General features: G+C 44.2%; 1 protein-coding gene across 2 annotated transcripts; it reads right to left on the minus strand.

The window, feature by feature from the left end:
• Positions 1–597: 597 nt before the first annotated feature.
• On the minus strand, positions 598–12752 carry LOC309532836 (uncharacterized protein). 2 transcript variants are annotated; one of them, XM_082223532.1, is made up of 8 exons: positions 12488–12752; positions 9125–9336; positions 7277–7393; positions 6663–6770; positions 4845–4961; positions 3454–3570; positions 2543–2626; positions 598–1569 (listed from the first exon to the last, which is right to left on the minus strand). In XM_082223532.1, exons 2-8 carry the CDS (start codon positions 9318–9320, stop codon positions 1193–1195), a joined length of 1116 nt encoding a protein of 371 aa, XP_082079658.1. In that variant the 5' UTR covers positions 9321–9336; positions 12488–12752; the 3' UTR covers positions 598–1192. The 2 variants fall into 2 exon arrangements, with proteins under 2 accessions (XP_082079658.1, XP_082079657.1); XM_082223531.1 differs by having other exon boundaries at positions 12484–12543.
• Positions 12753–21132: the final 8380 nt, after the last annotated feature.

Below are 21132 nucleotides of genomic sequence, written 5' to 3' on the forward strand. Positions count from 1 at the left end.
ACATATTGAGCATTCACCCTGATTTGTTTGCAGGGAGGTAAGATGATATCCTCTATTAACTAAGCAAAACATGGTACACTACTACCCAAAATTTCCAACCCCAGCCATTGTCATTTGGCTGAGTATGAACCATTAGCACAAATCCTTGTTATGTCCAATTCCACCCAGTTTATTTTTCATCAGCAGAAATATAACCAGCATGAATTATAGTGCAAGCGAGTCAGAAAGTGAAATCTATCTGGATGCAGAGAATCTTGTGCAAGTTTTTGGGGAAATGATGAACCATTGTGGAATTTAATATGTGTATGTCTTTCCAACGTTTGCCCAAATGTGCATCACACAATGGAATAGAAAGGCAGCATTGTTTACCACATTCTGGTGTACATCCTCTTGGAAGCAATGACGTAGCTGGTCAGTTTACATGTTTGGGTGTGAATACCAATGAGGATCTGATTTGCACAAGTGGTAGACCATGAGGCAGAACAGTAGAAAGCAGGTTCTGGCCAGCCCTCGTTAGTTAAATGATTCAGTACTTTCTAACCCATCTCTACCTCAGATAAATGCTCCTAGGAATGCTTACTCATATGATGAAAATACTTCTGTTTGCTCCAAGAAAATCTCTTTTAATAAACAGTTTTGAAAATATAAATATAAAAATATCCTGTGCATGTAAAAATCCCCCCACCCGCATCAAAAGCAATGCACCCCACTTAGAAAAAAACAAAACACCCACAAACCATTTTCAACTTCAGATTTACAAGAAAGACCTTACATTTCATTCTGAATGTGCGTCTTAAGCGGAAAACGGATCATGATTTATTGATATAAGCCCATCAATCTACATAGTACACAAGCAAGAAGAAAGGTCCTGCCCGAAGGAGCTTCCTTTCCCGCTCCTCTCCTCCCAGGCAAATCCCACAAAATGCCAAAAAGGATATTTTTTTAAAAAAAATTAAAAGCAATTTAAAAGAAGCCCTCTCTGCTGAGCAGCAGCAGCAGTAGCAGTCCTTATAAAACCTGTCAGGTCCGCCCTGGCCCAATGGCTATGTTATGTGTGCACATATGTCAATAGACTAAAACAAAAAAGGATTAACAAAATAATGATTAATGTCTACAGATAAAAAGCAAACACAGTATTGAAGCTTGTGGCTGGGTTGAGCTTTTTTTTTTTTTTTTTTTTGGAACAGATGGCCTAAAATTCACAGAGTATTAGCCTCTTTTCCCCGCAGGCCCGGTCGTTCCACTTTCCATTCACATAAACCTCTACACAGTTCTCCCTGCCCTTTTCGTTATTGGGTTCTCCCTGTAGCCAGTTGGAGTAAACGATGGCATCGCCATTCAGGTACCTAAATTTCCCCTCCGTCTGGATATCAGTTACCCCAAGAAAGACCGACTTGTTATGCTGAACAACTATCTGTTGGACGGCTGTGTTCTCCGCAGCATTTTTGGGGGCAGCCAGCTGGCCCCCGGCTTGCAGACACTTTTGCTTCAGGTCATCAAAGGTGCCTTCGTAGCCGCTGGTTACGAATACTTTGTTACCGACAATTCGCCCTCCCGGGAATGCTGCAACTAAAACAAACAAAGGGAGTGGGCGTCAGGTTGATAGTCAGCCACTGTGTTTTGCGAAGCCAATAAATGGATGGCAACCTCTGCTATTTGTAACCCATAGGAATCTTGGATTTGGATAATGCCTTTAGCAACAAGATGATTAATGCCATCCTATGTAGAAACCACAGAGACTACGGCTTGCTGATCAGAAGGTCGGCGGTTTGAATCCCTGCGATGGGGTGAGCTCCTGTTGCTCGGTCCCTGCTCCTGCCCACCTAGCAGTTCAAAAGCAAGTCAAAGTGCAAGTAGATAAATAGGTACCGCTCCGGCAGGAAGGTAAACGGCGTTTCCGTTCGCTGCTCTGGTTCACCAGAAGCGGCTTAGTCATGCTGGCCACATGACCCGGAAGCTATATGTCGGCTCCCTCGGCCAATAAAGCAAGATGAGCGCCGCAACCCCAGAGTCTGCCACGACTGGACCTAATGGTCAGGGGCCCCTTTACCTTTACCTTTATGTAGAATCAGGAGAACCCTCATAGCACCTTAGCTGTGGCCACAAAGGTGACAATTGAAAATTGATGGTGCACCTGGCTCTGGCCAGGCTACAGCACATTCAAAAGGACATTTTCTTCACTGAATTTTCAAAATGTTGCAATTATTTTGCAGGAAAGGAAAACGGATCTTTAAAAAGCGGGTTCGGATAACGCTGCAAAAGACTAGGGATAACCTACACAATTTATCCCAGTGCTTATTGAGCTTGTGCTGCAGTCATAATCTTGCAAAGACAATGTTGTTGCTGGTTCTCTAATGCTACAACAGGGGGATGATGCATGCATGTGCTGGAATCTAAGGGTTACGATGAACATCCCTGTGCTATCACATATAATGTGCCCATAGACCTGTGTGTTGGTACTGGTTCTCTGTTAAGGGGCCAAACGGACCGAGAAAGATTGCAAAAGATGGTTCACAGTGTTTCTGTTACATGCAACATTTACCTTTTTGATATTTGGAGAAACTGGCTTGCAAGGCTCTTAGCTGCCCCTCTAGGTCACTGACTTGTTTTTTCATAAGGTTGACCTCTGAGAAATAATAAAATGATCATGATCTGCAAGATTTAGTACTGTAGTAATATGCGCTAAACAATATATTGCACACAGTATGGATGTGAAACATTTTGTTAAACCAAATGCCACCCCCATCTCTCCAACTTCCACCCACCCAGGAACAGTAAAAATTGCCAGGCAATCCAAATGGCACAACACAATAAACATGTTGTTGTCACAGTCAATCAATTGCTGCCATAATTAATACATTCATCATTCATTCATTAATTCTATGGAAATTTAAATAATATTATGCTATATTTGGTACATAATCTCAGTGTAGAATCAAATGGAAATGAATTTGTATATTAGTGAATATTGGGTGGTGATCTCTTACTAGGTCTGTTTTGCTTGTGTGTTGGTGTATGCATGTGTGTATTAATGGTATGAATTATACGATTAATGGTTCAGTGCTATTAATGTCCATCAATGGTAAACGTTTGCCCTTTTTTGAAAGAAGCCTTTGTTTATACAGATACATGTATCCATCGCTTGATCCCTCTATCAGACCTTCCTGTTAAGGCCCAAACTAGAATAAGTATTCCCACCCCAACCCCCAGAATGATCTGGAATTAAATACACTCTCATTTGAGTTGTATGATTTTTTTAAAAAAAGTTAGATCCACTCTGATTGTTCACTTAAACTTTCCCTCAATAATCAGAGTTACAAAATTCACTTGGATTGCACCAACTCTTCAACGCTAAAAAGGGCACAGCAAGTTAAAAGACCAGCATTAAAATTTCGCTCTGACACTTTTAATGCATCACTTTTAACATCAACAACAAAAGGCTACCCTCCTTACCTGAGAGACCGCTGTCACCCTTGGTCCCTTTGTCACCTACAGATCCTTTATCTCCTTTGGATCCAGGAGATCCTGGTTTCCCCACTGGCCCTTGGGGACCGGTCGCTCCTTGTAATCCTATGGAGATAATAATAATAATAATAATAATAATAATAATAATAATAATAATAATTTTTATTATTTATACCCTGCCCATCTGGCTGGGGTTCCCTAGTCACTCTGGGCAGCCTCCAGCACATATGAAAACATAATTAAGATGTCTAACATTAAAAACTTATTGATACAGGATTTTTAAAATAAAAAACCCCCTAGCAAGTTAGTTAGTTAGTTGGTAGGTGGCTTCTGTTTCCCTATGCATGTTAATATCTGATAAACAGCCATAGCCAATTGGTTTAAAAGGTTGTATGCAGGAGCAGTGTGAACAAATCACCCATCTTTTCCCCCCGTTAACTGGAAAGGAGTGTCAGAGGTTGACATGGAGCAGAAGATGAGCAAGGGCTTGGCATTACACCTGGCACCCCTGGGGCAGTGCCCTTGGGCACTGGTAAGGTGAGTTACCATTTTAAATTTCCTACAGTGACATTGAAAGCTCTGGAGCCTTGTGGAGTATTAAAACAGCAGTCCCGGGGGGGGGGCAGGGGGAGTGAGTACAGACATTTTCAATGCTCAGTATGCCCTGGAGTGATGCTATATTCGGAGTATTGTGGGGAATTTAAAATGATAGTTTTTTCATTGCAGGTGGAGTTCCACTCACTTGGGAGGGCATTCAATCCTAGGGCAATCCTAGGGCAATTAGCTCCTCAAATTCAGAGCTGAATCTGGGGAGTGCCAGTTTCCTTTTTTTAAAAAAAAAAGTCATCTAAGTTAGTGGTCAGCTAAAAATCCCTCAAACTAACTATGCACTACATCAAGAAGTTATTTCTGTTGTCTCTTCGGAACCTCTCTCTCTCTCTCTCTCTCTCTCTCTCTCTTTTATTTTTTTTACTAAATTTTCCATTTTAACAATTCAATCAAATCACATTAAATATTCCAAATTATAAAAATACATATCATATAGTCCAAATATTCTGCCAAATTATAAATTTTTATTGGGGCCTCCCATGCTTCAAGTTCGGTGGGGCTCTGATCATCTTATATCTCTACTGCCTTGAGTTTCCAACAGTTCCTTTAATTCTTCCTGTTGTTACCTTTCCTTCGTTCACGGCCTCTGAGTTGTTTCCACAGGCAAGTTGAAGTAAGCAATGATATGCTTCTGTGTGAAATTTGTCTGCCTATTGTTTGCTGTATATCCTCACACGCTGGTGTTTATGCCGAATTAATCCAACTCTTCGGAACCTTTCTCATGCCATCGTAATTTTGTTCCGATGCACCTTTTCGTCCACATCACTTACCTCTTTCTCCTACATCTCCTTTCGCTCCCTTTTCACCCACTGGGCCTCTGTCGCCTTTGGGCCCAGCGACACCTGTGTCGCCTTTGGGACCTTGGGCACCAGTAGCTCCTTTCGAACCTACAGCAATATTGAATGGGGAGGGGAGACTCAACAAAAATGGAAGGTACTTTGTAATGATCACAAATGCAAAAGTAGGTAAATAGTTTCAGCTCAGCCCTAGTTTGTCTGTCTGTCTGTTGTTGTTGTTCCTATGCTGCCCTTCATCCAAAGATCACAGGGAAGTTTACAATATAAAAACACAAAAATACACACAATAGTAACAAAATACCGGCCCACCTATGCGGTTTAAAAGGTCATAGATCAAGCATAGGCAAACTCGGCCCTCCAGATGTTTTGGGACTACAACTCCCATCATCCCTAGCTAACAGGACCAGTGGGCAGGGATGATAGGAGTTGTAGTCCAAAACATCTGGAGAGCCAAGTTTGCCTATGCCTGTCATAGATGGTTTAATTAGCCAAAGGTTGGGAGAAGAGGAATGCTTTTGCCTAAACATATGTAACAAAGGTGCCAGGCGAGCCTCTCCACAAACAGGGAGCCTGGTCTCATGTTGTTGTCCTCTGGGCTTCTTGTAGAGGAGGCACATGAAGAAGGCCTCAGATGATGATTGTACTGTCTGGCTCAGCTCATATGGGAAAAGGCGGCCTACATCTTAGGTTGGACATTCTCACAGAAATGATAGCTCCAGTGTTTATATACTAACTTTGGTTTGTACTGAGGATATGATAGTCACAATTTTATTTCTAGGGGGTAGTCCTGTTAGTCTGATATACCAAAACAAACAATGATGAGGCTATGGTACTGCAGAGCAGGGTTCCCTTCCAAAGTGAGCTATAACTTACACCATCCTTGCCACTGGTTTTGCTGAATGGGGCTGATGGGTTCCAACAACTTCCCATGTTGACTACCCCTGCCTTAGAAACTAGCAAATATATCATAGCACAAGCTTTTCTGGACTAGTGTCAGATGCATTTGATGAAGTGGCCTTTATCACCACATTTTATAACTTGCATGTTGCCAGAGCATGACTTCAGAAGCTGGCTGTCACAGATCACAATCTTTTTGTGACCTCAGCCTAACAATGGGAGTCAAGCTTGAGAGCTGTCAGCCCATGATGTATTTGCTTGTTCTTTCATTGGCATCCACGATGGATGTACAGTGGTACCTCGGGTTAAGAACTTAATTCATTCTGGAGGTCTGTTCTGAAACTGTTCTTAACCTGAAGCACCACTTTAGCTAATGGGGTCTCCTGCTGCCGCTGTGCCGCCACTGCACGATTTCTGTTCTCATCCTGAAGCAAAGTTCTTAACCGAGGTACCATTTCTGGGTTAGCGGAGTCTGTAACCTGAAGCGTATGTAACCTGAATCGTATGTAACCCGAGGTACCACTGTATATATAGAGGGAAACATCAGAGGTATGGGCATTTTATGGTTGCTTTCTCCACTCACATAGCATTTATAACTTGGAAACTGTACCATACTAAGTATCTGGACAACAGGGTGGATGTGAACATTTTCAGTGTATTCTTTTAAAATCTGTGACTCGGATCCAAAAAAAGCTACTTAGGCATGCTTAAGGACTTGGACTGACATTTAGGTCTTTTTACTTCTTTTGTTGGATGGTAGGTCTCCAGTGATATCACAAATGGCCTCCAACCCCACTGGGTGTGCAGAAGTAGTTGTATGCTCCTTTGGATCCTGGCCACTGTGGTATATTGAACCCTCTAGCAGAAATCCAACTATTTAGCACTTAGGATTACCTGTTTCTCCCTTGACGCCTTTTTCACCTTGTGGGCCATTGTTGCCTTGCGCTCCAGAGGGGCCGACGCTTCCTGGAGGACCCTGCAAACCTCGGATTCCACGCGGTCCTACTCAAAAGAAAGAGGTTTTTTGAGCAGGCAGAGATATACACCAAAGGAGGAAGGTCTCTTGTCATGAGTTGCAGTGCATCAGGAGCTCCTGGGCCTTAGAACTGGGAACATAGAAATGTGCATGCCATTGTCCCAATCTGGTATGACTTCAGAGTGGTGGAGGATGCTGTCCTAACACTATTGTTGAAATAAGTTTCAGCTGGAAGTCTGGTGAGGTTCTGTACATGGACTGGGGTATGGGCACCATCTTGTCTTTCATCTCAGACAGCAAAATGTCTTGGGCCAGTCCTGTACTGGGAGCAAGGGAAGAGCACCTTGGTGGGTTTGTACTCTCGTCCAGAGAAAATGTTTGATGCCACCAATCGGCAGGATGGCCCTCTAACAAGACTTAGAGACAGATGTGGATAAAAACATTAAAAAAGAAGTTTGATTTCTTCTAATAATATCTAGCTTTTGTTGAATTCGATGCAATACCATTCCATTTAGTCAACAACACTCCTTACCCATTGCTCCAGCATCTCCTTTGGGTCCTTGCTCTCCTTGGGTCCCCTTTTCTCCTTGTAGTCCAGCTGGTCCCATTTTTCCAGGAGGACCAAGAATTCCTCTTGGTCCTGCCAACCCTGGCATTAAGTGGAAAAATGAAAAGTGGGGTTATCTTAATGATAAAGCTTACATAGGTGAGGAATGCAATACATAATAACCCAAGGGAGAAGTTTATTGAGAGGTGGGCCTTGTTTTTATTTTTCTGGAATGACAGTGGAAATGATGATATTTCCCCTTTTAACTTATGCACGATACTATAGGGTCTTTGTTATGTTGTCCCTTTCTCCCTTCATATGTCTTTCTTTTCTTTCTTTCTTTCTTTCTTTCTTTCTTTCTTTCTTTCTTTCTTTCTCTTTCTTTCTTTCTTTCTTTCTTTCTTTCTTTCTTTCTTTCTTTCTTTCTCTGTATGGGAAGCAAACATGTTTGATGTACAGCTTAATGGTTTTGGCTATATATTGTTATAATATCATATTAAAATCTTTAAAAAGAGGGGGAAATTGGTTTACTAAGTGGGTGAACAAGAGGCACTTGTGATGAACACAAGGCTGGTAAATTACTGGCAAATCAGTTAAATGAAACGATCTCATGCCAGTTTCAGTTTAAAGATGCTAACACAAGAAGCAATGCATTGATTCCAGTCCTTGGTCGTCATCATTGCTAAGTTAGCTAGGGTTGCCAAATTTCAAAAAGTGAAAATCCGGATGGAAAAGTTGTTGGCCATAGTTGCAAAACGACACTGCCGACATTGGTTGCCATATGTCTGCCTTGACATTTAGCTCATTTCCACCCAGACACTGCTTCCGACTGCAGTATTCCAGGTATGTCTGGGAGATTCTGGATGTATGGCAATCCTAAAGTTAGCCAAGGCAGCTACATTCAAGGTGGCTGTTGCCATACATCCACCAGATGACGTTCCCCTCCCCTCCCTATATTTGCTTTCTCCTCTTCTGCCTTTTCCTTCTCTGTTTGACATCATGTCCCTCTTAATCCAGTGAGAGGAGAAGAAATGCAGAACATCATGCAGTCTTGCACTTCTATCCCTCACTGTTGATGGACCTACACCATAGTCTTTACAGTATCAATTTGAAAACTTAAGATTCATTTTTATATTGATGTCATGCAACTTTGCTTTTATGTTGTCTTGGTAGAATTTTTATGCTGTTTGCATGTCCAGGCACCATGACCCTGCCGCCCCTACCCAGTGGAGAAAAACCAGTCAAGACACATTCTTTTGAGTTGAATAAGAGCACTGCTTTATTGGTTGCAGATGTAAGAGGTTTGTCATAGGTACTGGGTATATCCTATAACAACCAACCTGCTTGCTGGAAGTATCTTCTCCATGGGGTCTACCTTGAGGCAAGGAGGTCCTATGACTTACATCAAATAGGTACATCTCCACCAGACTCTCCACCTTGAAGGGTACTATGGCTCTAGCCCCAACCTGGGAATCTGGATAGAAGCATCTCCTCCAGGATCCTTTTAACAGGATACCCCTTTCCCTCAGAAGGGCAGCAAGAGGCTTACAACTTCCCCTCCAACCAAGACTAAGCCTTTTACCCTCAGGTGGTGGTTTAGGCATTGGCTAAGCCTAAGTCATGGTCAGAGAAGAGGTTGTCTTAGCATTGAAAACTAACTGATATTTATCACAAGGCAATGTAATTGGGGGCCATCATGAAGTTGCATCATAAGCCGCTTTTGCTTAAATTAGGTGGGACTGCATGGTTTACTGTCTTTCCCCCCCTCCAGTGTGTGAATCAAAAGCTGATCCTCAAAGAATGGGAGCTCTTAGGAAGTCACCTTTTCCATACCTTGTTCTCCCTTGTCTCCTTTTGGTCCTTGGACTCCATCTCTCCCCTTTATCCCTGGTAACCCTTTCTCAGCTGGTCCACATACAACCAGTGAGCAGGCATTCCGATCCAAGTTCTGTATAACTTGCGGTGAGCCCTGGAACGATGCTGGTGAAAATTGCGAAACCAACACAGAGAGCGTTAGAAGCACCAGCATTGTTCAGTGGTTTGACCTGGGGGGGGGGGAAACAAAAATTAAAGAGGTAGAGATAGTAGAAAAGAATTAACCCAAACCCAACCGTACCAATTATAATGCACTGCAATGAAATGAAGGCCAGCTATATGAACAAGGATTTAAAATATTGTGGATAAAGTGTTGTTTAATAGGTTGAAGTAGGGGATTATGCACCATTTCCAACACTCTTTTAATTTTATTTTGTTTCCTCATCTTTTGAACAGCTACACACAACAAGAAAGTTTTTATGCAAGGTAGGAGAACCCATTGGCCATGCTGCCTTGGGCTGGTGCAAGCTGGAGCCCAAGAGCACCCAGAAGAGGCCTCATGCCTATCGTAATAGCTAGCACCTATATTATTACTATTATTATTGTCACTAATAATAATAATAATATAACCAACCCTTTGCCAGCAGGTCCCAGGGTGCGCTTTAAATTCAGTATTCTAAACAGGTTTTTTTTTATAAAAAAATTGTGATACAAAACAAACACACAAGCAAGGAAAAGTACATATAGTGTCTCCGCTTTCAATTCAGAGTGTCTTTTCATAGTTCGTTTACATTCAGTATGAGACACTATTGTCATAGACTTTGGGGGGAAATAGAGGGGAGAGAGAGGGTTGTGGGGTGATGGGCTTTTCATTCTTTTGCATAGTGTTTCTGCAGGGTTTTTGTGTCAGCGTCTCATGAGTAGGTCCTTTATTTACCATATTTTTCGCCCTATAGGACGCACTTTTTCCCCTCCAAAAATGAAAGGGAAATGTGTGCGCGTCCTATGGGGCGAATGCAGGTTTCGCTGAAGCCTGGAGAGCGAGAGAGGTCAGTTCGCACCAACCCCTTTCGCTCTCCAGGCTTCGCGGACCTCTCCGCAAGCAGCAGGAGCGCTCCCGCTGCTTGCGGAGAGTTGCCTGCATGCCGAAGCCTGCACGTGCTGAGATCAGCGCGTCCAGGCTTCGCAGACCTCTCCGCAAGCAGCGGGAACCAGCGCTGGGCTCCCACGGCTTGCAGAGAGCTGCCTGTTTGGGGGCTGGGGTCGGGGGAAGCTAGGGCCTCCCCCACCCCAGCCCCGCTCCTGGGGGAAAATAATTCCCCCCCTTTATTTCCCCCCCCAAAAAACTAGGTGCGCCTTATGGGACGGTGCATCCTATAGGGTGAAAAATACGGTATATAGTTATTTGTTTTTATTGGCATTGTGAGCGACTGGAGGGTCCAAGGTTTGGTTGGCTGCGTTTGGTTGGTTGCAGTGTGGTTTATTTGCGTGTTAGTGTGTGGGGTTTTTTGTTGTTGTGTCAGGTTAGTCATATTGGTTTGTAAGTTGTTGGGGAGGGGTTAGGTCAGTTAAAGCAAGTTACAATCTCAGGTATGGGGTGTGGGTGTCCTGAAACCACATATCTCAGGTGTCATAGGGCAGGGTATAGAGACATGTATTAGCATTCAACAAAAACTGTATAGTGAAACTTCCAGACACACCTCTCCACATAAGGCACATTTCAAGAGTGCCATACGAGATCCCATTTAGGAAAGAATAAGACTCTGCACTCTACTAGGGATGGGATTTTCTGCAAATTGCAGTGTCAAGCTTATCTGCATGGTTCCCCCCCCCAAATAAAAAATTCCACCCCTCCTACATCACTCCTTGATCTTGATGAGAAGTGGGCTATTTATTTATTTTTACTGGTTCTGCTAAAAATACAAATAAGACTCACACATATTAAATGCATTCTTATGCGTATCATATTACACATGTATTATGTGCTATTCAGCCAAGTTTTACTTGAAGACTAAGTAGTGGAACTAAATTAGTCATGTTCCCTAATTTCAGCAGGTGTGCTCTGAGTAAAGCTTGGTTAAATACCAATTGTTATTTGCATATACATTCCATGTTTCCTAAAGTAGCAAGCACATAAAGAGATCCATAAAGGAATGCATGTAACTGTATTAAAAATATGCATTTAGTAATCTTTGTAATACATGCCGAAAGATAGCACAGTTGTACCTTGGATCCCAAACGCCTTACGAGTCGAACGTTTTGGCTCCCAAACGCTGCAAACCTGGAACTGAGTGTTCCAATTTGTGAACGTTCTTTGGAACCTGAACGTCTGACGCGACTTCCATGGCTTCCGATTGGCTGCAGAAGCTTCCTGCAGCCAATCGGAAGCTGCACCTTGGTTGCCGAATGCTTTTGGAAGTCAAACGGACTTTGGGAACAGATTCTGTTCAACAACCAAGGTACGACTATATATTGGAGTATTCCATTGAATTTGTTTTACTTCTGAGGCACCTCTGTACTGCATAGGGTTAGCAGGCACTAACTAGGCTTTGGGAAGGAGGAGGGAGGACTCTAGGACCCTGTCAGGACCCTCACACCTCCTTCCTGAAGCAAGCGTTTACTAGGCTTTGGGAAGGAGGTAGGAAGGTGCCTTCCTTGCCCTCTGTAGCTGGAGATGCCCACAACTGAAGCTGGGATTTTCCCATACAAAGCATGGGCTGTACCACTGATCTATGGCCCTTCCCCTATTATGCTTCAGCAGCATCTCTGGGCTAAATTGAGTTGATCGAAAACATGAAGCCAGAAGGTTATGAAGGGGATGCTGACACCAGGTGACTATATGCAAAGCAGTCAGTTCCCAGCTCTAACTAAGAGGGTATCTCAGCCAGTGGAACTTTTATCACCTGGGTAGGGCAAGCTGTACTTGGCCAAAATATCATTTTCCCTGCATAATTATAAAAGGAATAGAAATGCCTTCTTCCTTTGCAACGGAATGCCTCCTTCCGAACAATACATTCAAAAGGACAATTTGCCAACTGCATCTAAATCAGGGTGTTAAGCAAAATGGATCAAGATACTAACAAATTACATTGCTGTTGGACACAAAATCAACTCGTCGTTAAATCTGGAGCTAATTATTAGATAAGCGCAGGCAGATGTGAAAGGCTGATACGGAAAGCACTTAATAATCAAAGGATGGATTATCAATGAAGAGAGAGTTAAGGCGGCAGATCTAGCTCTGGTTGAAATTAATCAAATCCATGGAGCACAATGCAATCTGACCCGTTTGAACAAGGAACTGGCGGCAGTCTTCAATATCGCATGTATTTCAGTCGCATAGCCATCATTAAGGAAGGACAAATTAAAAATCTACTCACTCACTTTGACGTTTCTGGTGCTCTACAAAGGCCTGGACAGGAATCATCCATTAGGAGTTCAGCTTTCCTTTTATAGGCTACGAGTTAAGTAACACAGCCTTTGGTTTCTCAATCATGTGACCTTACAGGAAACTTATAGCCAATTTATAACACTTCAGGAACTGTTGGCTTCTTTCAACATTGTGTAGCTGATAAGACATGCACAGAACAAAGGATGGGATTTCCCATGGCTTGCAAAATGTAAGGATTTTTTCTTTTGGAGCAAAAGGGCTGGGGGCTCAAATATGCAAGAATGATATGCTAGAACATTTTTACTATGCAGAACATTGAGCAGCACGTCTTGCCAGTAACAGGACTCAATGGTCAGGGTTTCCCCAGATGTGGCTAATGACCCCACTGGAACCAAAGAACCATAGAATTGTAGAGTTGGAAGGGACTACGAGGGTCATCCGGTCCAACCCACTGCAATGCAGGAATCTTTTGCCCAAAGAATGATAGTTGAGTGGTTGACTCGTAGCTGACTGTGCGAACAGACTCCATGGAAAAGCATTGCATTTGAGGCCTTGCCCAGTGATATGAAAACTTGGAACTGGTTCAAGCATGTTCAAGCTTTGATGACTGCAGCATCAGAAAAGAACAAGTGTCATGTCCTGCTCCTAGAGTCTGGTTGGCTGGCTCCTTTGGGAAGCAGGATGCTAGGCTAGAGAGGACATTGGTCTGATCCAGCAAGTTTTATATATCCTCATGCTCTCAGAGCATAGGTAGCCTGTTGTGGACTGCAGCTCCCATCAGCCTCAGTCAGCATGGCCAATAGCCAGGTATGATGGGTGAAGGAGTGTAAAGCATCTAGAGGGCACCACGTTGACTACCCATCTTAGACTATGTGGCTATCTAGTTTGGCAACCCCAGATGCTCATGGGGGGCCCAGAAATGAGGCTTGAATGCAATAGTGCTCTCCTCATGTGAATGGACCATCATAGATGGTCTCATACATAACATTGCTCATTGGAGTCAGGCCACATGTTAGCCTGCCCATCAATAAGTGCTCTAAGATGTAAAGTGGCCTTATTCTAAACCTGACCATCCATCTGTTTTATGCTGTACTGTCTACTCTCAATGGCAATAGCTGATCCAGGTCTCAAGCAGAGTTTACTTCAGCTCTACTACAGTGGTACCTCTGGTTAAGAACTTAATTTGTTCTGGAGGTCCATTCTTAACCTGAAACTGTTCTTAACCTGAGGTACCACTTTAGCTAATGGGGCCTCCCACTGCCGCCGTGCCGCTGCTGCACGATTTCTGTTCTCATCCTGAAGCAAAGTTCTTAACCTGAGGTACTATTTCTGGGTTAGCGGAGTCTGTAACCTGAATTGTCTGTAACCTGAGGTACCACCGTACTAGAAATTGTCTAACTCACCTTCCCCAATCTTGGGTCCCCAAATGTTCTCAGATTACAATTCCCATCATACCCAGCCAACTCAGCTAATAGTCAAGGATGGTGGAATGTGTGATCCAACAACTTTTGGGGATATCTTGGGGAAAGCATTTCTAACTATGTATGGTACCAGGGGTAGCTACCGTACTTATCTGTGAATAGCATCTACATCACTCTTGTGCTATGACTCCTCCTCGCCATTATGCACATGGAAGAGTGACCTTTTCTGTGGTGTTTGATCTATGATACCTCATTCAGACATGCAAATTGGCACTTTATGTAACATGCGATTGCCATGAACGACTTTTTAAAAAGCTGTTTCTCTCGCATCCAGTTGTGCAAGATTTTGGCTCACTCCCAACTCCTCCCCGTAAAAAGCATGGCATAGCTGAATAACCAGCTCCACCTTACCAAATTGTTGTGCAACATCATGTTCTTTGGGGAGTGCTTAAGGAACTCCAAATATGTTATAATCACCCATGGGTAATCCTGCCAACGCCCCTTTGAGAGAGAGAAGCACACACGGTTTTTTCACACAAAGATTTTATTCAACAACAGTATTTCACCAGGCATTCTAAAGCTGACCCATTTCCATAAGCTTTCTGACCCCTCCTCTCCCTGAGCTCTGAGTCTCCAGCTTTAAAAATCAGTGGTTAAAATGGTGCTTTCTGAAACAGCAGTATATTAAGTACCTGGCATGTGCTTATGCATTGTTTGCAAAATCCATAGCTTAGTACTCTGTATAGTACTTTTTCAGCACATTTCTGTCTCTTGCGAAAACGTTTCAGCAGAGTAAATGGAACCTCCTTAACTGCTCATTTCAACAGTCACAATAGTGCTTCTCAGAGCCCCAGGACCACCCTGTAATTTCCTGCCTGTGATTCCATACTTAAATCATGGCATTTGCTACCACGAGATGTGGTGATGGCCCCTAACATGGATAGCTTTAAAAGGGGGTTAGAAATAGTCATGAAGGTTATCAATGGCTACTAGTATGCCTCTGCATAGCAGTTGCTGGGAATCATGAATGGGATGGGGCTGAGTGGTTGAGCTTGGATAGCTCAGTTGGTTAGAGCACGGTGCTGATAAGGCCATGGTCGCAGGCTCAATCCCCATATGGGACGGTTGCATATTTCTACATTACAGGGGGCTGGACAAGATAACCCTCAGTGTCCCTTCCAACTCTACAGTTCTATGACTACATGAAATAAAAGTGAATTCATGTCCTGATTGAGCGCTTCCTGGAGCTATCGGATTGGCCACTGTGGGAACAGACAGCTAGATGGAGCCTTTGGTTTGATTCAGCAGCACCAAAGTGCCCCAGCTACTCTGCACAGCTTCCAACAAAATATTGCAAACACTTTAGAAAGTAATGCCAGCATTTTGAATGAGAATTTGTGTGTGTGTGTAAGAGAGAGAATGGACATTGCATTGCCAATGGCCTATCTAGTCCAGTATCCTGTTCCCACAGTGGCCAACCAGATGCCTGTGGGAAGCCAGGGAGTAGAAGATGAACACAACAGCAATCTCCCCTCCCTTGGTTTCCAGCAACCATGGAGGCAGAGCCACAACCATTATAGCTACTCTCTATTGATAACCATCCTCTCCATAAATTTGTCTTTTGAAGCCATCCAAGTATGTGGCCGTCACTGCTGCTTGGGGTAGCATGTTCCATAGTTTGACTATGCACTGTGGGGAAAAGTACTTTCTTTTTTCTATCCTAAATCTCCCAACAGGAACAGCACCAGTCTAATACATCCTGGGAGGGAATTCCAAAGGGGAGACGCCACTGTCCGTACACTAAAGGCCTCTTGTCCAATTCTTTCCTCTTCTCCATGTTGAGCTGTTGAGGCATAAATTTCAATTGCATGTTATGTCTAGGCAAGCAGACTAGTCTGAACTTTTGTGGGCAAGTAAGGTTTGGTTCGTTTGAGCCCTAGTCAGGGAAAATCTCAGGTAAGGTTTGAGTAGGGCCAGCATCTAAAAGGGATGAATGACATTCCATTATTGGGTGCACTATGAGCTCACATAACTATTAAACCTACCAGTAATCCAGGAAATGGTTTTACCACTAATACCACTTTTGCCAATAAGGTACTCTTTGTCTTCCACATGTCCTATATCTCTGGCTGACAATGACCTGCTGTGATGATGTTTTAATTTAAAAGTCGTTCTTGGCATATGGAACAAGTTCAAAGGAAAACAGTCTGAAACTGGAGGAACTCTCCAAGATAAAGGAATCGTTTCTGCAAATAAATCCATGTGGGCAAAGCCAGAGAGGGCGTTGTTATATAGGCACAAGCATTCCGCCCCTCCTGATCCAGTTGCAGAATTAGACTGCTATTATAGATATAATGTGATGAAGAATGGCAACTGGTGTGTGCATCTGAGCAGGGGGGCAGGCAATGGAAGTAAGGAAATAAGGAGATAAGTATTTTATAATTACATGGTTTCATGCCTTCCTTGTTTACTTGAGTCTTTCCCCAACACTGTGTCAACAGAGTTTAATGGGCTTCACCAGTTCAAAACAACTGCTGTGCAGTAAGGATTATCCTTGTTATTTGTCTAGAAATTTTCAATCTCCTCTTCCCCCACTGATATTAATAGCTTTGCAGGGTGGGGGAAGTCCGGTCGTCGTATGAGGAAGGGCCTTGCCAGCACTGGCGCCAGCTGTCGGCATCCACAGGCAGCTGCTAAGACCGCCATACAAAAGCAGAACTCACTGTCACTGAGAGTATGGCATGTTGGGAGGCCAGGCATGTGAGCCACCATTTTAAATTTCCCATAGTTCCCTGGACTGTTATGGTGGGTACTTTCAGGCAAGCACAAATGAGTGGGGGAGGATGCAGCTAACATTTCTCCCTCCCTCCCTCCCTCCCTCCCTCCCTCCCTCCCTCCCTCCCTTGCACTTCTGGTACAAATTCTGACTCAATAACATTTCCCACTTGTACATTATTATTATTAATGTTTTATTTATACCCTACCCTCCGCAGCCAAGACCATGCTCAGGGCAGCTAACACCAGGTATAAAAACAATTGATTAAGATACAACTTAACAACAAGATTAAAGTACAACATTAAAATGCAGCCTCATTTCAGTAGAAACTCAAATCAAAAACTTTTTGGGGATGAAAACGTCAAATCTTCACCAAGGCCAACTATCCAGACTGGTCCTACGTGGGCCAGAAAAAAGCCAGGGAAGTCCCCAAATAGGAGTTCCATCACAGAAGGAGAAAGGGAAAAGGAAAAGGAAAAGGAAAGAGGGGGAGGGGATCAAGTTGATTCCAAGCCAAAAGCTTGTGAACCCATAATGTGTCTTGAACCCGTGATAGGATGTCAGGTGGATCCATCCTATGTGCCTTCAGCAAGGCCAGCCTAAGATGTTGTGCTACCCGAGGCAAAGAACAAAATAGCCTCTCCCAGAAACCAACTGGAATTTCTGTTGGGTTTTTTCTTCTTTTTCCAACGCTGGCAATGGGGGAATTCTTCATGGCACTTGAGGGCAGCAGTCTAGTTTAGGGGGTATAGGACTGGCAACGCTGGACACAGAACTCTGCCCTATATAATAGGGGGACATGACTGGGAGGCTGCAGGTCATTGCCCACACCCCGCTGGCAATATCTGCCCCCTAAGGCAGTTTCTGCATGCTTCATAGTAATAGGCTGGCCCTGGTTATCACCTGGGTCTACCTAAAGGAGGAACTGTAGGGAGACCAGCCAAGGAAGCCTCCTTGTATTTAAAAAAACCCACTGGGATCCACCTTGCTTGCTATTCGGAGATGACCCTGCCATGCAGCAGATTGCCTTTGCCTTCCTGACAATCTTCATTCATCTCAGCCTGCCCTCAACTACATAGGATCTGCCCAAAGTGCCTTAAACACATGCAATGTCTTATATAAAGCATGTTATGATTGTCTCAATGCATAGGCAGGAGAAATGACAAATTAAAAATAAATAAATCCTAACACAGACCTTCGTAGGGGGAGCATTCCCCCCCCCCACATACCAACCTTTGCTATTGGTGGAGGCACAGTCTGCCTCTCTACAGCTGGCAGTGACACAATGTTCCTGAGAGAACAGAGCAGTTCTTCTCTGAGGAAATTAATACCTTTGCGAGATTTAGTGTTTGGAGAAAAGCACGGCTCAATTTACCTGCATGTGAATTAAATCAGAGAACCCCAACCAAACTGGAGATCCCATTGTACCATTATGGGGGAGCTTCCCAAATGCAAAAAGTGTGTGTGTGAGCAGCGGCGTAGCGTGAGTTGTCAGCACCAGGGGCAAGGCAAGTAATTTGCGCCCCCCAACCCCTAACCTGCCAATCTGAGGCGAGTTGCCGCTGGCGCTGCCGCCCAAACGACGCCGCTTGCCCGGAGGAGGAGGGGGGCAGAGAGGCGAGGAAAATGCAACATGGCCCAGCAGCTGCAGCAGCAGCGGCGGAGGCGGGGCTGTGAGGAGGGGCTGCTTGGCGCGTCCTCCGCGGCCCTGACCTGCGGGGACTGTGACGAGCGCTGAGAGCCGCTGCCTGCCGGACGCCTTCAGCCCGGGCGCGCGCACAGCTCGTCGGTTCCACGAGACATGGGGCTCTGCTACAGCCTGCGCCCGAGGCTCTTCGGCGACTCCGGAGGCAGTGAGCGCACCCCCCCCAGATGTTGCGCCCGGTGCGGCCGGCCCCCCTTGCACCCCCCACGCTACACCACTGTGTGTGAGAGAAAGGAGGGTCTATTCTGTTTCTTTCACCTCAGGTTCAATTGACAGCACCTTCATAACATGAGTGGCATAAGGGTAACATAGTCAGGCCACCCAGCAGCAGGAACAGAGCAGTGTGTGTCTGTAGATGTGTAAAGGTAAAGGGATCCCTGAGCATTAGGTCCAGTCGTGGGCGACTCTGAGGTTGCGGCACTCATCTTGCTTTATTGGCCAAGGGAGCCGGTGTACAGCTTCCGGGTCATGTGGCCAGCATGACTAAGCTGCTTCTGGTGAACCAGAGCAGCGCACGGAAATGCCGTTTACCTTCCCGCCGGAGTGGTACCTATTTATCTACTTGCACTTTTTGGTGTGCTTTTGAACTGCTAGGTTGGCATGGGGTTTCGAACCGCTGACCTTCTGATCAGCAAGCCGTGGGCTCTGTGGTTTAGACTACAGCGCCACCCGCGTCCCCTGTAGATGTGTACAATTAGGTAACGCGGGTGGCGTTCAGGTAGCCCTCCCTCCCTCTGCCAATGAACACTTTCTGTAACACTGAAGGGGACCTTCCTACATGGATATATACTTCATGAAGATTTTCCTCTTCCAACTAGCCTTTCTGCGTTGCAGCTATTTTCCACTGTTTTTATTTTATTTTTTTACACTTTTCTGGTTTTATGGTTGTGACCTTTTCATTTGTTTTATAATTGTATATTTGATTGTTGTAACCCACCATGGGCCATTACAGTAAGCAGAGGTGACAGCTGCTTAGGGTGATTGAGGGTGCCCAGCTCAACACCCTGGTATCGCATGTGCAATGTCACATGATGTTCCGACGTTGCGCGTGCAACATTGTGAAGAGCCGGGGCGGAACTGAATGGCCTCTGAACATTGAGGGGGACCAGACTCCTAAAAAACAAAACGAAAACAAAAGGGGGGGGAGAAAATGCTATGATGATAAGGACGGGTAAGAAATCCAGTAAGTAAGCAAATAGCAAATTACAGTGGTATCTCGGGTTAAGAACTTAATTCGTTCTGGAGCTCTGTTCTTAACCAGAAACTGTTCTTAACCTGAGGTACCACTTTAGCTAATGGGGCCTCCCACTGCCACACAATTTCTGTTCTTAACCTGAAGCAAAGTTCTTAACCCAAGGTACTATTTCTGGGTTAGCGGAGTCTGTAACCTGAAGTGTCTGTAACCCAAGGTACCACTGTAATAGTGGGTGCATGTACAGCTCTCGCTGTAGGATGTCAAGATGGGTGGGGTATAAATAAATAATTTTTAATTTATTATTATTATTATTATTGACCAGTCTTCCAATCGCCATGGAAGGAAGGGGCTGTACATGCACAGGTCCCCGTCAACCTGATGCTGCTTGCACATCATCCGGAGGTGTGACTGGTACATGCAGCAGCATTTAGCAAGTGGGGTTAGCCGCATGCCTTCTCAGAAACCTCTTCTCGATGCCAGAATGAACCACAAGACACTTCAATCCACCCCAGACCTGATTTTTGTTTTGGTTGAAACCAGTGCTATTTTTCACGGAACTCACCAGGAGAACCACTCTCATTCTCTTAGAATGGCAATGGCGCCAGCTGAAGAAAAACAAAGCCCCGGTTGAAACTCTAACAAATGCTAAATCACATTCCTAAACCCCTTCACTTCTGCTCCTTCAAATCATTACCCCAAAGAAATGATGGTCTTTAAAATATTTTTCATTGTCCCATGGAGTTTTGAGCTGTGCTTCCCAGCTATTTGCTGAACATTGCAGTTTGACAGTAAAACGGAGTGTTTTGTAAATCTTTATTTTTGCTATGAATAAATCAAGACTCGTTCAATACTTGCTTGAGCTGACAAGCAAACAAAGAGCCTCCTGGCAGTCACAGAGGCAATGGATTGAAAACTTTAATAATGTATATGGGAGAGTGTAAGAAAACAAACTTACACATTCCCTGGGGATGACTTTTTTTCCCTTTTCATTTTACTGGATTCTGTCACTATCTCTTATTCAAAGATCTTAATTGGAAATAGGATGTGTTTCTTGCTATGTTGTACTCTGATTCAGAAAATGGTTGTAGGTGATTTTTCACACGCCGTAAGGTTTTCCCCATGGGAGATACCACTTCAAATAAGGTTAATAAAATAGCAAACAGCGTATTGCTTATATCTCCTTCAAACATGTCACAAAACTGAAAGGAGAGCAGTGCTTTGGGGTTTTCTTCTGGTTTGTTGGAAGTCTTCGTGTTGAAAGAAATATACATTCGTATCTTGGTTCTCGAACAGAATGCGTTTGGGAAGTCTGTTTGACTTCTGGAACTGTTCGAAACCAAGACGCGGCTTCTGATTGGCTGCAGGAACAACCTGCAGCCAATCAGAAGCTGCGCTGGATGTTCGGCTTTCGAAAACACTCGCTTCCGGTTTTTGATTGTTCAGGATTCGAAATGTACGAGTTCCAAGGCATTTTGCAACCAAGGTACGGCTGTAATTGGTAAGTAAGAAGCTGAAGCAAATGTTTTCCAAAGCTGATATGC

Source organism: Podarcis vaucheri (assembly GCF_965113315.1).
Source record: "Podarcis vaucheri genome assembly, chromosome: 5".
Taxonomy (NCBI): Eukaryota; Metazoa; Chordata; class Lepidosauria; order Squamata; family Lacertidae; genus Podarcis; species Podarcis vaucheri.